Source organism: Abramis brama (genome assembly GCF_963993115.1).
Source record: "Abramis brama genome assembly, chromosome: 10".
NCBI lineage: Eukaryota > Metazoa > Chordata > Actinopteri > Cypriniformes > Leuciscidae > Abramis > Abramis brama.
The window spans coordinates 1,717,501-1,734,334 of NC_139972.1; the positions used below are offsets into that span (position 1 = coordinate 1,717,501).

The following is a 16,834-nucleotide window of genomic DNA, read 5'->3' on the forward strand; positions in this document are numbered from 1 at the left end:
CGAGTCGACACTGTCAGAGAAAACACTTGTTTATTAATAAAAATCAATAGACGCGTCACCGGATTTACAAATGCACATCTTGCTTGTTGCACGCACACATATTATGTCAAAATAACGAGATATTGCGTTGAAATAACATTATTATTAATAATAGCCTACATCTTTTAGAATATTTGATTGAATGCTGAATGTTGCGCTTGTTCAATTTAATACAATTAAAACTTTAATTGTGATCATTAACATAACTGAATATTAAATATTTAGTGGCCAAGTTTTGCGCAGCACCCCCTCAGGGGCACATGCGTAAAAAATTATCTGGCGCCGTCCCTGCAGAGAAGCTACGTAGGCAGTGTAATTTTTTTTTTTTTTTTTTTTGTGTGTTCCGTTACCTCCAACCCCCGTTTTGAGTGGCCGGATCCACCCCCCCCCCCCACGCTACGGGACCTCACACTTTACAAATTAAGCACTGAGTGTTCATGTACTGTATCAAACGATGCTTTTACAGAGAAGACGATGAGGACGATGATGACGAGAGTCAGTCAGGAGTGACAGGAAACAAACAGACGAACGCTAGAAAATAGCAAACATCCAACAAACCACATTTTAAGACTAGCGTCTGCCATTTCTGCTCCACTAGCAGTGCAAAACTGAATCCCAATAACAATGACATGTTTCCTGAACACCCTAGCAACCCCACGGCAACATACTTAACAACAAACAACACTCAGAACACCCTAGCAACCCCACAGCAACATACTTATCAACAAACAACACTCAGAACACCCTAGCAACCCCACGGCAACATACTTAACAATAAACAACACTCAGTACACCTTAGCAACCCCACGGAAACGTACTTAACAACAAACAACACTCTAGCAACCCCACGGCAATGTGCTTATCAACAAACAACACTCAGAACACCCTAGCAACCCCACAGCAACATACTTAACAACAAACAACACTCAGAACACCCTAGCAACCCCACGGCAACACACTTAACAATAAACAACACTCAGTACACCTTAGCAACCCCACAGCAACATACTTAACCCTCTGGGGTCGGCAAACGCGCCGGCACGTTTTGCTCGATTTTTTTCACATAGCAGCAAAATAGACTTAAAATACTCCTTCATTTATGGTCATACAGACGTAAGAAATATGAAAAAATTATATAGTGCATGCTATTCAAATGCAAATGTTCTGAGGTGATCCATGCAAACCTGTGAACGCCCACATCAGCTGGATAAAACACATCAAGTTTAATCAGACTCATGCACTTTAGGTCGTCTTGCGACGCTGTGAGGAATAATACTATCATAATAATAATCCTGGGAAATTTACCTCAGAAGTGCTGGTAGTTTCATTTCGAGGAGCAACGGATCCAGCTGAGGTGGAATAGTAAGTTCTTTATTCTTAAGTGCTTTGTTCTAATCGCGATATGCAATAGTGTCTGTAAACCGCAAAAAGACTGTTTAAATATGAATCGCGTTTCTGTGTGTGAATGAATGAAGACCGGACTCGAGTGGTACAGCCCTAGTATGAGAAGTAACTGCACAATTACTAGAAATGTTTACCTTGGATATTATACAATTTGCATGCATACAAAACTGTTTCCAACTCTAACTTTGAACCAATTCTGTAGAATATATACATATATATATATTAGGGATGTCCCGATCAGGCTTTTTTTGCCCTCGAGTCCGAGTCATTTGATTTTGAGTATCTACCGATACCGAGTCCCGATCCGATACTTCTATAATAACTTCAGACTGTCTTTTATTTTCGAATTTAATTCTCTGTCTTCCGCTGAGCCCTGGCTGTAGACTGATCATGTTTCACGCTGTCAATGCAGTGGTCTGCGTTGCGCTGATCTTATTCACACTATCGAGTGTAGGTGCAGCATTCTATCATTTTGAGTCATAATGAGCTGTTTGTGAAGAAATTATCTGCTTCCAAATTATGTCATTTTAATCTGAAACATTAAGAAACTAAAACATTAAAAACCATTTTGCTCTTTATGGTGTGCGAGTGATAGAGCGCGGCAGCAACGAACCAACTGATCAGCTTACAGCGTAACAACATTGAATGCTCGGCCGAACAGCTGATCATAGCTGTACAGGGCACCTTATTATTTTTCATCTCCATAAATATATCTAGTAGTAAAGCTAATGCAAGGGCTAGAAATCAATTAATCTTTTGCTGATACTTCCTTGTCATCATGGAGAGCGCAGTTCATGGTTGCATAGCAACGACAGACGCCACAGAGAGCATGCGCTTGTGGAAAGAAGGAGACAGCGGCGCGCCCGCGCTTTCACTTGGTTTTTACTTGGTTTTACATATCATACGTCTCTGCAACAAAGTGATGTCATGCCGCACACGTTGCTGTTTCTGTGTGGAGTCAAAAGGGTCTAACTTTGTGCCACCGCATAACTATAGATGTGTTAAAAAAATAATAAGAATATATATACATATATATCCGAGTCCTGATCGGGAGGTAACGTCCGATTCCAATCGAGTCTGAAACCACGTGATCGGATCTGGACATCCCTAATATATATATATATATATATATATATATATATATATATATATATATATATATATATATATATATGAATATATATATGAAAGGCTCATTATGCGTCTCATTATGCAGGTCATTGTCTTCTCAGGTGTGAATCACATCATTATTCATGATCATTCACACCTCCACGCATATTGCCTTTCCAAACAAAACGTGTCTTACAAAATTTAAATCAATGTATTGTTTTATGTGAATGATTAGGCAGGATGATTTTCAGATCATTTTGAAGCAAAAACTCAACTAGGCGACAACACCCATTAGTCAAAAGTCTTGTGGACACATATTTTGTATGTGTTTTGTGGCCTTATTTCAGAAACTTTAGTTTTTAGTTTTTTCAATAACCATGCATAAACATTATTCTCTCAAAAATACAAACATGTACATACATGTTGCTCACATATTATGGTAGCCCTGTTTGTGCTAAATAGAGTGTAATTACACCTTTGCCATTAATATGTTTATAAGCAACTGAAAAAAGCACAAATGTCAGGGCATGTCAGAACATCTCAAGGACCCCCAAAACACCTCAGACCCCAGAGGGTTAACAACAAACAACACTCAGAACACCTTAGCAACCACACAGCAATGTGCTTATGTAACCCCTCCACCTGGGTCCTACTCGCCCCGCTCTGTGCGGGCCTCGAACCCGGGTCTCCAGCGTGAGAGTCAGGCGCTCTAACACGGAGGCTAAAGACTGCAGCCTTTACTCGCACAGCGACTACTAGGACTTAACAAAAAAAAAAACACTCAGAACACCTTAGCAACCCCACAGCAACGTGCTTAACAACAAACATCATAAGACCCAAACTACACAAGAAGTCCATAAGAACACGTCTCTTTTGCATGTATTCATTATTAAACAGAGAGAGACAGATAAGACTGAAGCATCTCATAAGATATTAATGTCTGAAATATGCATGTGTGTGCGAGAGAGTGTGTGTCTTAGTGTACGTGTGAGAGAGTGTGTCTGTGTGTGTTATTCTAAATAATTTTATAAAAGAATTACAGAGATATCAATGATCATTTGTGTTTCTCCTTCACAAAAATGTGTCATGGTAAATACCATTTCAGCAAAACTATGGTGGATTGGTATCAGCACCACTGTCATCAATAAAAACAAATATTCTGAAAGATTTGCACATTAAAGGAGACATTATTCATTTATTGTGATTTATGACAGTAACAGTAACTAATGAAGAAACTCTGATTACCATGGTACATTTTCTATGGGTTGTTTCCTCCAGGTAAAGGAGGACGACACACAAGCTTAACACTCACATCACACACTAAAGGTTAAGTCATCCATGACCTTTGACCTGTCCTGTTCATGACCTCCAGAAACACACACCTGAGCTCAGAGAGAGTTTGATCAGCTCAGCTCAAATACAGTAGTGTAATACAGTCTTGGCGAGCATAAGACTTCTCTCAAAATCATTTTTAAATGTTATATATATTTATGAGACCAAAAAAGAAACGTTTACACACAGAAATCACTTCACAGATGACCTGAATATTCCTGTAACCAAACACACAGTTTATCATGGATTTCTGGAGGATCAGAGGGAGAAAAGAGGAAGAGGATTTGCTTCTCATCGACTCTTTCAGGGTCAATTTACTGCTGAGAGTGTGTGTGTGTGTGTGTGTGTGTGTGTGTGTGCATTAGCATTCAGTGTAGCGATTCAGAGTTCCTATAGAACGAAATTCACATATGCAAATACTCAGAAGCAATTTTTCTCTTTGTCCAAACCTTTCACTCTGTGCATCTCTCTCTCTCTCTCTCTCTCTCTCTCTCTCTCTCTGTGTCTCTCTCTCTCTCTCTCTCTCTCTCTGTGTCTCTCTCTCTCTCTCTCTTTCTGTCTCTCTCTCTTCTCTCTCTCTCTCTCTCTCTCTCTCTCCCTCTCTCTCTATCTATCTCTCTCTCTTTCTGTCTATCTCTCTTCTCTCTCTCTGTGTCTCTCTCTCTCTCTCTCTCTCTCTCTCTTTCTGTCTCTCTCTCTGTGTCTCTCTCTCTCTCTTTCTCTCTCTCTCTCTCTCTCTCTCTCTCTCTCACATACACACACACACACACACACACACACACACTCTGTATCCCACTCTAACACATACACACACACACACTCAGACGTGCTTTAGAAATGCGCAACCCTTAAAGCGATGTATTTTTTCTCTGTCTAACTGAAGAGACTGTGTGAAATATCGAACACCCGCAGGACAGACGTAAAACTTTAAAGTTCCCTTGACATCTACTGTGAGGTTTTCTGGCTGTTAGGATGAATATGTTAGTCTTAAGGTTATCTATAAGAAATTCACGTTTAAAAGATAAATGCAATCTCAATTTACAGTCTGATCACTCTGCACTTCAGCTTCTCATCATAAGAGCGCTCTTCTGTAATATAATACAACTGAAGAGTTTTCTGACTGTACAGAAACACTGAGCCTGAAAGAGATTATTTGTTATTATGAGCATGAAGACAAAAGTATTGACCATTTTATAAACGTTAGAATTCTGAAATTCATAAATGCCGAATGTCCAAAACTTGCTCTTTTAATGAAGTCACTTAATGCGGTGAAAAATGTGAAAGTGAGATCTATGGTAAAGCACTATGAGTCTGTGTTCGATGTCTTGTGAATGTCATTATTTTTTGTTTTTTAAATACCATCTTTGATTTACCAACTTTGGTGCCTTGGTGTAATTATAACTTTAAAAAAGAAATCAATTAAAAATGTTTTCTGTCCAATCAAATGATCTCTAGAATCTGAACACAATAAAAGCTGTTGAATCCGTGACTGAAACCAGTCACTCGTTCACACTTTTACTACATGGTGAAGATCTTTCTTCAGTTCAATAAAGACAAAACTGAGGTCGTTATATAAAGATGAAGTATTAAAGGTGAATGCATATCTGCACTCCACTAAAAAGTGAACATGATGTCACCAATCTTGGTGCCTTTTGCCTAGCCTACAGCGGATAGACCCGATTCAGAGAGAATAAACATGCTGCATGAAGTCTGGATTTACATCAGTGTTACGTGAATCTTCAGCGTATAGATTATATGAGCAGAACATAACCAATCAACTTGAATTCTACCCAGAATACTGTATTTTAAAGTGTGAGAGAGGAGATCGACATTGCAAGCGGTTAGAAATCCTCGACATAATAAACCACTGACGAGTAGAAGAGAGAAATTACACGGCTTTAACAGCACATCATTTGTTTTACTAGATATTGTCAATGTCGTGTAAGAACAGTTTATATTAAATATAAAGGAGAAATCTCTTGGACTTCATTTTTAATACAACTGCGACTGCACACATACAACACAAGCTGTGTGTGAAACTATTAGACAGACGGCGGTGAAGCGACACACAGCCTGAGGGGAAAACAGATTCTGACACACACACACACATTCTGCATGCAAAAGGTGGATTTGTTTTGGCAGAATGACGACACTCCCACAGGCTGTAAAACAGGTGTGTGTGTGTGTGTGTGTGTGTGTGTGTGTGTGTGTGTGTGTGTGTGGTCGCAAATACAAAACAGGCATTGAATCAAAACACCACATGACAGTCACACACACACACACAAAGAGAATATTGTTTAATCTTTAAATTCCACCAAATCCAAGTCTGTCTGTCACGTCTTCTGCTCTATTTAAAGATACATATATAATACATATAATACATATATACATATATAATACATATAATACATATATACATATATAATACATACTATATATTATGGCATCTACTTTGTAATAAGGAAAAATTTATGGATTTTCAATTTCAAGCATAAGAATATGGATAATATGAAAATATAGAAATAATGAATTACTTACAAAGTTTCAATGTTCTGCATGTTGACAGATCTACGTTGTCGAAACAGACATAAGAACACACACACACACTCTCTCTCTCTCTCACACACACACACACACACACACACGGGTGTTTTGCGACTTGAATATGAAGTCAGTCACCTGTATGAAAGACCCATTAGTTGCTCGGCAACTGCTGAGAGTCAATCATAAAAGCCCTCTTTCTGGACCAACTAATGCAGCAACACTCTGTGTGTGTGTGTGTGTGTGTGTGTGTGTGTGTGTGTGTGTGTGTGTGTGTGTGTCTGTGTCTCATCATGACTGGTCACCGATTGGCTAATAACTAAATAAGTGATGATGTCATTACAGTGGAGTGGATTAGAGTGGATGACATCATATGACAAACACAGTAATATGAAGGGTTACATACGGTCATTATCACAAAACAAACTCCATTTATTACACAACTAATATTAATGAATGAATGCACATGGAATATTGATGAAAACATGAAATTAGCACAGCTGCAGGAATACAGAGAGATTTGTGATATAGAGACTCATCTGGGAAAGAAACAGCACATATGTGACCCTGAAAACCAGTCACAAGGGTACATTTTTGGAAATTGAGATTTATACAAGCTGATTAAATACGCTTTCCATTGATGTATGGTTTGTTAGGATAGGACAATATTTGGTCGAGATACAACTATTGAAAATCTGGAATCTGAGGGTCCAAAAAAAATCGAAACATTGAGAAAATCGTCTTTAAAGTTTTCCATTTATGTTGGCGATTGTGCAGCATTCACTCACATAAATACATGTTTTATATATTTACGGTAGGAAATTTACAAAATTTCATGGAACATGATCTTTACTGAATATCCTCATGATTTTTGGCATAAAAGAAAATTCGATAATTTTGACCCATACAGTGCATTGTTGGCTATTGCCACAGATATCCCCGTGCGACTCGAGACTGGTGACGTGATCCAGGGTCACATTTCATCAAGCAAACGTTTCCAACAGCACAAGGAAGAGGAACATCCCATATCATCACCTGTGTGTCCGACTCTATTCTAATATTCACTCTGACACGTTACGCTCGTCTCAGTGATGCTGTGTTTCAGAATGATGTGAATCTGAGTTCCTCATGTCCACTCTCTGCAGCCTTTAACACAAGACAAGCCTTTAAATGGCATTCAGGACATGATTTACAGTAGCTTATCCATTTCATATTGCCCAACAGGCCCTCAGCTCTATAGAAAGCTCACCTTCTATCACTCTTTTGTTGAGTTAGATGAAGTGGTGTTTCTGAGAGGAATGTGTTTTCTCTGCTTTAAGTTTATGAATTGTTGAAAAATGCAAATTATGCATTTTCTAAATAAATATGCATGAATTTGCATTCATTTCCACAACATTATAGGATAAAGTCAGGTTCAAAATTTTTGTTTGATTTTGTTGATATATTAGAGTTAAAGGTTTTTATAGAGGGGATTTTAGATTTCTCTTTTTATCACTCCATATATCCGGAAATATTGTCAACAGACCGAAAAAAAACAACACATTTTTAACATGTTTTTAGGAATAAAATGTTATAAAAATAAAACAAACGATGTTATGAACAAACCCTTCAGTAAAATCCTTCAGAATATAGATATTAATAAAGCTGTAAGTTTTGGTGTATATAAGTGCTGCTGAAGTGGAGGACAAAACTCATTTTGAGAAAATGGATATTAAAGATATGTATTGAAATTGAAATCTACAGACACAAATATACAAAGTGCAATAAAACACTCAAATGTTTATTTTGGATTTTTTTTCTTTCCACCAGTCTGAAACAACATATTATGAATATCCAAATACCTCAAAATCTTAAAATTGACCAGTACATGAAAAACAAAGATTTGCCTGTAGAGTCTAGCCTTAAATCAAGCATCAGAGGAAAGAAAGAAAGAAAGAAAGAAAGAAAGAAAGAAAGAAAGAAAGAAAGAAAGAATCCATCTTTGATTTGAAGAAGGTAAATAATTTAAGAAATACACAAGTACAGAGACTACAGACAGAGGCAATAAAACAACATCTAACATCTTAATTCAGCCTCAGGGAACAATATATCATCTTCATTCTGTAATAATCACATGTCAGTGTCGACTGCATGTATAAACTCTGCCTGATGATTAATGACTGAAATTAGCCAATTAAGAGACAATCATTAATGCAAACGTTCTTCAACAAGATGCATCACAGCTCTGCCTTAGGGCATTTACACCAGGTGTGTGTGTGTGTGTGTGTGTGTGTGTGTGTGTGTCTGACACCGTTACCAAGGCAACCTTCGAGAACATCCCCAAATGTCCTCGAATGCAAGTTTCTTCAGATTGACCTCACGTCTCGAGACAATAATGGCCCCAAACTAAAGCTAACAATTTGGTTATTAAAAATAATGTGCTTCTATTATTTAAAGTATTAAACAAAGACCTTAATACACACAGAAAATTGGTTAAATTAAAACCTTTTAGTGATGCACCAAAATTAATTTTTAGCAAAACTGAAATTAAAGTTTTCATTTTGCCAAAACCAAAAAATTTAAATAAAGTGTATTTAATTATTCAAATTTATTTAATAATCAACACTCAAATCAAAACAAAAAAGTTGTGAACAAACATTTAAAAGCACATTAGGCATAACTTTTTATTTATATAATTATGCTTTACTCCAATTCGTTGTTGAAATATAAACATTAAAATGGTGGCTGTAATAAAAAAATAGTTTTCATGACGGATTTATTCAAACATACATTAATTAAGCTGAATATTGCTACTTTTAATTGAGTTTTCTTACAGCATTTATTCTTCAGGTCCATTTCTAAAATTAGTCAAGGTTTTTGCACCAAAAAAATAAATAAATAATTTAGTAAATTATTTTTCCCACCCTCCCTTTTAATTCTACGGTACCTTTAAGACTTCCATATGTAAATGAGTCTGTGCTGATCTTTCTGCATGTGAAATGAGTAACAATGCCTCTGCTAAGTTTGTGAATAGTGAATAGGTGTTGATATGTAAATGTGGGCGTTCATAAGCGTCAGTGTCTGGCTCAGACGTGTGTTGTTCTGTTCTCTACAATGGTACGATTCACGAGCGATGTGCGATGACCCGAGAGTGAAACACTGGAAAAACGGGAACACTTTCTCTTTTTCTCAGCTCTAATAACCTTATCTGGTCGCCACGGCAACATTATAATGGACAGACGACATCATCATCATCATACTGATGCTGTCCGTCACGCTTACGGGAATATTCTGGGTTCAGTATCAGTTCAGCATCGGCCATTATGCCCATCATCACAGAAAATAATATCACAAGCAACAGTTTTAGACTGAAACGGCACAGACACAAAGCTGATCGTTTCTGCTGTTCAAGCCTCCTGTAAACGGACACACACACACTGAACGTGTGTAGATATATCCAAATAACTCGATAGTGCTATATGGCTTATGCTGAAAAAATAAAAATTGCTGAGTATCTTAGTCTTGTTTTCCAATAAAAGGATTAAAAAAAATTAATCTTAAATCCATTTTCTTGAGAATCAAAATGACTGAAGACATTAATTCTTGTTTTCTAAAAAAAAAATCAATGAATTTAAGTGAGTGCTGTGCTTTAAGTTTTGTGCTTAAACCAAGAAAAACATATCAGCCAGTGGGGTCAGACAAATAAACTTCATTCAAAGGGAACACAAGAATCATATTTCTGACTCCACTAGCAGATATTAACACTGGTTTTAAGCACAAACTCACTTCATTTTAAAACAAATTTCAAGTCATTTTGCTTCTCAAGTATTTGAAAAACACAAAACATGATTTAAGAATGTTTAGATATTTGCAATGAAAAACAAGACAAAAATATATATAGAATATATATATATATATATATATATATATATATATATTTTTTTTTATTTTATTTTTTTTGCTTGCTGTGTAGTGCAAATATCAGATCATGCAGGCACGGGCTAATTAAATAAATGCATGTGCTAAAAACGTTTTTCCTAAATTGTTCAGCGGTAAAAGGAAGGTTTGCAAAGTCTCCAGAGTAGTCAACCTGAATTATTAAATGTAAGAATTACTCCCCATTAAAATTCTAGAATGATTCATTATTGTCAAATATACTGTAGCTATTCAAGTCGTCTGAAGAAAATTCTTGTCTATTTTCATATCGCATATGAAACTAAATATTGCAATTTCGATTGCTCATAACTTATCCTGTTTCATCTGAAACTGCCAAAAACATAATAAAATATCCAAAGCACAAAACACACTCATATTGTACAAAAACACTGATAAATCTGTGTATTGTGGATGAAAGAGTTGAAGCGGCTGTCTAGAGTGGGACGCCCTCTCACACACTCTTCAAAAACACACACACACACACACACACACACACACACACACACACACACACACACACACACACACACTTAATGTGAAGGGGCTCTTTTATCAAGTGGAAAGCTGTGGAAATGAGTGTGTGTGGGAGGAACAGAGAGAGATATTTTGTTCATCCATACTTTTACAACTTTTCCTCTATCATTTTTCATCATGCTCCAGCTAAACTTATTAGAGTGTGTATATATATATATATATATATATATATATATATATATATATATATATATATATATACATACATATATATATATATACATATATATATATATATATACATATATATATATATACATATATATATATACATATATATATATACATATATATATATACATATATATATATATATATATATATATATATATATATATATATATATATATATATATATATATATATATATATATACTGTATATACAGTGCAATGCATAAGTGAATACACCCATGCTAAAGTTGACTAAAAAGAGGAATAAAAAATCATATTTTGGAAATTGAACTTAATGCCTTAATTTAAAAAATTAGGAAAAATCCAACCTTTAAGGACACCAATTTTCTTTGTGAATGAATAATGTATCGTAAATAAATAAATGTTCTTCCTTAAAATACATGGTGCATAAGTGAGTACACCCCTATGTTAAATTCCCATAGAGGCAGGCAGATTTTTATTTTTAAGTATTTTTTTATATTTTTTTTTAGGATACTATGCATCCTGATAAAGTTCCCTTGGCCTTTGGAATTAAAATAGCCCCACATCATCACATAGCATTCACCATACCTAGAGATTGGCATGATTTTATTTCAGTTAGCCTAAAAGCTAGTTTGATTTGCATTGAGAGATGATCTTATGGAAAGTACCCCATGCCAATCTCTAGGTATGGTGAAGGCTATGTGATGATGTGGGGCTATTTTAATTCCAAAGGCCAAGGGAACTTTATCAGGATGCATAGTATCCTAAAAAAACTTTTTTTAAATACTTAAAAATAAAAATCTGCCTGCCTCTATGGGAATTTAACATAGGGGTGTACTCACTTATGCACCATGTATTTTAAGGAAGAACATTTATTTATGTACGATACATTATTCATTCACAAAGAAAATTGGTGTCCTTAAAGGTTGGATTTTTCCTAATTTTTTAAATTAAGGCATTAAGTTCAATTTCCAAAATATGATTTTTTATTCCTCTTTTTAGTCAACTTTAGCATGGGTGTATTCACTTATGCATTGCACTGTATATATTAAGGGCAATAAATAATGGATTATTTTCTTTCAGCTGAGACTCTTCAGATGCGCACTAATTGCCAAGATGATTTTAATGCCAACATGTTCAGCACAAGTCTATCATACGCTTCATAAAATTATCATGAGAACATTATAATTGTGTGTTTGGGACATGACTTTTAATGGTGAAACTTTTGTTTTTGTAATCAGGTTTTCAAAAACTATATAAAATTTGGATTCAGATTTATCGGACAATATTTCGGTTATCGGCTTTCAAGATTTATCGTAATCGGTATCGGCCCAAATTTTCATATTGGTACATCCCTAATATATATATAAATATATATACAGTATATATGTATGTCCAGAGAGAGAAGAGTTGGAATCTAGTTGAAATCTAGACAAAGAAGCGCAAATTTAAGAGAGCTTCATTTGTGTCACATATTTTTATCACTATTACTATGAAAAAAATGCAATCACGAATCATGTTCACCAGTTCTGTCAGTCTCGCTGTACATTTACTGTCATATTCATGTTTTGCAGATCTAAGGCTTCTTCATAATGTCAATAAAAATACTAGAGTCCGAATGTTTTATCTTCAGAGAGAGTAAATATAGTTTGAACCTTTGCATTTCAAGTCAACTGTTAATTTTACTTTTGTAACATCACATATTTCTGTATGCAAATATCACTTATCTCATTATAATATTATGCATACAATAAAATAAGCTAATATATCTATTATGCTATGTATGTTGCTTGCTAGGCTATTACAGATAGGTCAACAATATTCATTGTTTTGTCCAACTAGATTACATTTACCTTAATTTGTAATAATTTAAATATATACATTCATATAAAATAGCAACATTTTATGTAAAAACCACTTTAAAAAAAAGATCTACATTTCTAAATTTCATTCATGGTGATAACATGAAAAACGTGCTCTGGTTTAGCGGACGATTGCTGTCTTCTACTGGAAAACAAACACTTTTAAAATAATGTGAACTATAGTCACTAGATGGCAGCAGAGGATTACTCAATGCTTTTTCATTTAGATTTATGTTTAGACATTATAAAATCATTTTTATAACAACAAATACAACTCTTTGTGAAAGTTTAGCATTTTTTGTACTAAAGTATCTTTTTTTGTGTGTAATTGTCACAATATTACCATCAAATCTGAACAAGCTGTTGTGTGTGTGTGTGTGTGTGTGTGTGTTAATTTTTTCTCCATTGTAGATGTGTTAAAGTCTCACTCCTTTGTTTCTGTGTGTGTTCTTCATTGTACACAGCTTCCTTACTTGAGTGAAAGTACAGATACTACTGGTCAAATATTACTCCATTACAATTAAAAGTTGTAAAAATAAATAAAAATGTTTTACTTAAGTAAAAGTACAGAAGTACTCGTTTTTAAAAGTACTTGAGTATCAAAAGTAAAAAGTGAATGTCATTGCACTGTTATAGTACCTTATGCCTCTGAAGTAACCTAGTGAATACACTGACCAGTTTGTAGTATCTATGGAATTAAGTTTTAGGTTACAAAACCTGAAAAAAAAAAAAAAGACAGCCATAATCACCTTCATTTTTTTTAATTTAACACTCCTACCACCCCCACAAAAGAACTGCACATCTGTGTGTATCCACTCATGCGTATTTGAATCAAGTGGTCTGTAAATACAGACCGATCAGGAAAAAGCCCAGCTACACAACCATATCTGTACAACTGCACAACAGCAACACTTAAAACTTTCAAACCGTTAGTTGTGACAACGATACTGTCTCTCACAGATCACTAGTAGAGAAATCGTAGGCTGCTAATCCCCGAACTTCACGACATGTGACCCTAAGAGTGATCACTGATGGCTGTGTGTCCACTAAAGCATGTTTAGCTAGCTGAAAACGCTAGGCACTCTGCTAAACGCCTAGCTGTGGGCGCTCTGCTAAACGCCTAGCTGTGGGCGCTCTGCTAAACGCCTAGCTGTGGGCGCTCTGCTAAACGCCTAGCTGTGGGCGCTCTGCTAAACGCCTAGCTGTGGGCGCTTGAGAGCGTTTTAGCAGCGTTGCGTTTTTTTCAGTTGAGACATGCTTGTTATGAAACGGAATATCCGCGAAAGTGTTACTAGTATCTCATTTCACACATATTTTGTTTCTGTGTTGATTCTATATTAAAATGTCGATACAATGTAACATATTTTCTCTGGCTCTCGTTTTAAATGATTTTTTCACGTTATTATGCTTGTTGTCATCATCTTTCAAATGTAGTGAATTTAAAGTAACAAGTTTCCAGAATAAATAATACTCAAGTAAAGTACAGATACTCAAAAAGTGCACTTACAGCTGCTCTAAGTGATGTTGGGTGACGTCACTTCTTGTTGACGTTTAAAGTATTGTCAAACAAAATGGAGGCTAGCTAGACGGTAGACCCTCCCTCCTCCTCATCCGCACACCAACCCCCCAAACCCCACCCCAAATCCTTCTTGTCTGTTATTGGCTGGAACAGTTTGTGAGTGTCCAGGTTGGCCCAGTTTGTTTTTGTTGCCGTTTGTGGAGCCTGTGGTGTCTACAGAGACCGCGTGTCTTCACAGTGTGTTCAGGGGACAGGCAGCTAGCGGATAGTGAGGAGATGTTTGCTGGATGTGACAAAAAATGTTTTGGCCTAAAAAACGCGTGACGACCGCTTATAGCACCTTTAAGTACAGTGCTCAAGTAAATGTACTTCGTTACTGTCCACCTCTGCATGTAAGAGAGAGCAACTTGTGTAGTCTCACACATTCATCTCAGTGTGTGATTTCATGGATTTTTTTTTAATGTGTGTGTGTGGTGTGTGGGGGGTGCAGGTTTTAATGTGAACTTAATGAGGTTGATTTTATCCATTAGAGTTATTACGATTGATTCACTGATGAATAATTCACAATAAGACCAGGAGCATGACTTAGGAAAGTAAAGAGAGTTAATGTTCAGTTCATGTTGATCTGACACAAACCAAATAAAAGAGAGAAAAGCAAAGGGAGCGAGACGGAGGTATAGTTTCAGAAACGTGAGCATCTTCGACTAAAATAGACTCGGAGAGACAGATGATTCATTCTCTGCTGATACGCCTTTCCTTTGGGATTCTGCTGATAATAAAGTTTAGAACTGAACACACCTGCCACAATACAACACACTCACCTGCCACAATACAACACACTCACACACACACACACACACACCTGCCACAATACAACACACTCACACACACACACCTGCCACAATACAACACACCTGCCACAATACAACACACTCTCACACTCTTTCTCTCTCTCTCTCTCTCTCACACACACACACACACACACACACATACTCTCACACACAGGTGGTCTCATTGACTTCCAGTGTTTTTCTATCAGGTTAATGATCATTCGTATCTCATAATCCGACTCTAACTCGACCCTCAGATCGTTACATTTACAGATCAACATCTGGACCATTTATGAATATTTCCCACATCAGACATTTGTGATGATGTTTCACTGCATTAGGACATTTGACCTGCACAAAACCACTCAATAAACTACATTAAAGTATAATTGAATTGCACTCAGCTTTGCCAAAAGATAATATGAACTCAAACATTATCAGAGCTGCTATTCACATCCATGTTACAGGTGAATCTCACAGAATTTCTCAAGAACATGTCCAGCTCATATTTCATATACTCTTATAAACTGTCAGATTTTTTAAAGAATAACCGGAGACGAGCTGAAAGAGCAACCAAATGAGACTAGAAACATCATAAATACTATTTCAGACTAAACAAATCTCTGTTCATAATAAAGTACCATGGTATTACTGTGGTAAATTGGACACTGAACGTCCTCAGAACTTCTGACAAGAACGTTTTAGTAACGTAATGTGAAAATTAGCCAAACGTTTTCAGAGCAAGTGTTCGTTATGAATTAGTGTTCTCTGAAGTAACTTTGAACCATGGTACTTAAATGGTTAATTCTGTGAGTACCATAGTAGTACCACGGTACTTCATGCACGGAGTCCAAAGTGAACAAGTGTGTGAATCTGCTTCTGTCCGGGATGTGATCGTTTCTCACGAGGATCTGAAGCTTAAGACGCGCGACAGACGCGACGCGACGCGAACGCAACGCATCATCTGAGATCAGCTCGAGTTCTGGTACTCACAGTTCTGATACTCACAGTTCTGTGTTCTGGTACTGGCTCTGGTACTGATGGTTACGGCACAGCAGCGAGTGTCCGCACGCCTGACCCATCGCGCATCGCGCCGGTACCGGGAGACACAGATGATGATGAAGATGAAGAGGAGGAGGAGGAGGATTTCCCGCGAAGAAGATGATGCTGATGCTGATGAGCTGAGAGAGGAAGACAGATGCGCGTGCGTGTGTGTGTGTGTGTGTGTGTGTGTGACTCCCTCTCTCTCTCTCCCTCTCTCTGACTGAAGTGGGTTGGGCGCGTTCTGTAATAAAATAGATCTGCGCGCGCGCGCGTGAGTGAGAGACAGAGAGAGAGAGACTGTGTGTGTGTGTGTGTGTGTGAGAGATCGATCTGAAAGGCGTTTCCTTTCTGCATCCCTTTCATTATATGAACAAACGCCAGCAGCTCTAAAGTCTCTAAACTAATGTTCATGATCTCCGTCATTTGGAAAAGCCCATATCCGCGACATGAAATCATGCTTCGGTAAATCTGAATACATGAAAAGTCATAATTGTGACATACTAAGTCAGAATGTGACATAGCCTACTAGTCAGGACATAAATTGACAAAA

The 16,834-nt window shown here is 36.6% G+C and overlaps 1 protein-coding gene across 2 annotated transcripts in view; it reads right to left on the reverse strand.

Moving 5' to 3' along the window:
• The window catches only part of pde2a (phosphodiesterase 2A), a 168,688-nt gene extending 152,192 nt beyond the window's left edge, over positions 1-16,496 (reverse strand). The window contains exon 1 of one of the 2 annotated variants that reach the window (XM_084127280.1): positions 16,249-16,496. In XM_084127280.1, the coding sequence (XP_083983406.1) occupies positions 16,249-16,322 (74 nt within the window). In that variant the 5' untranslated portion in view covers positions 16,323-16,496. The remainder of the gene's footprint in view (positions 1-16,248) is intronic. The other variant, XM_084127285.1, reaches the window with a different exon arrangement.
• Positions 16,497-16,834: the final 338 nt, after the last annotated feature.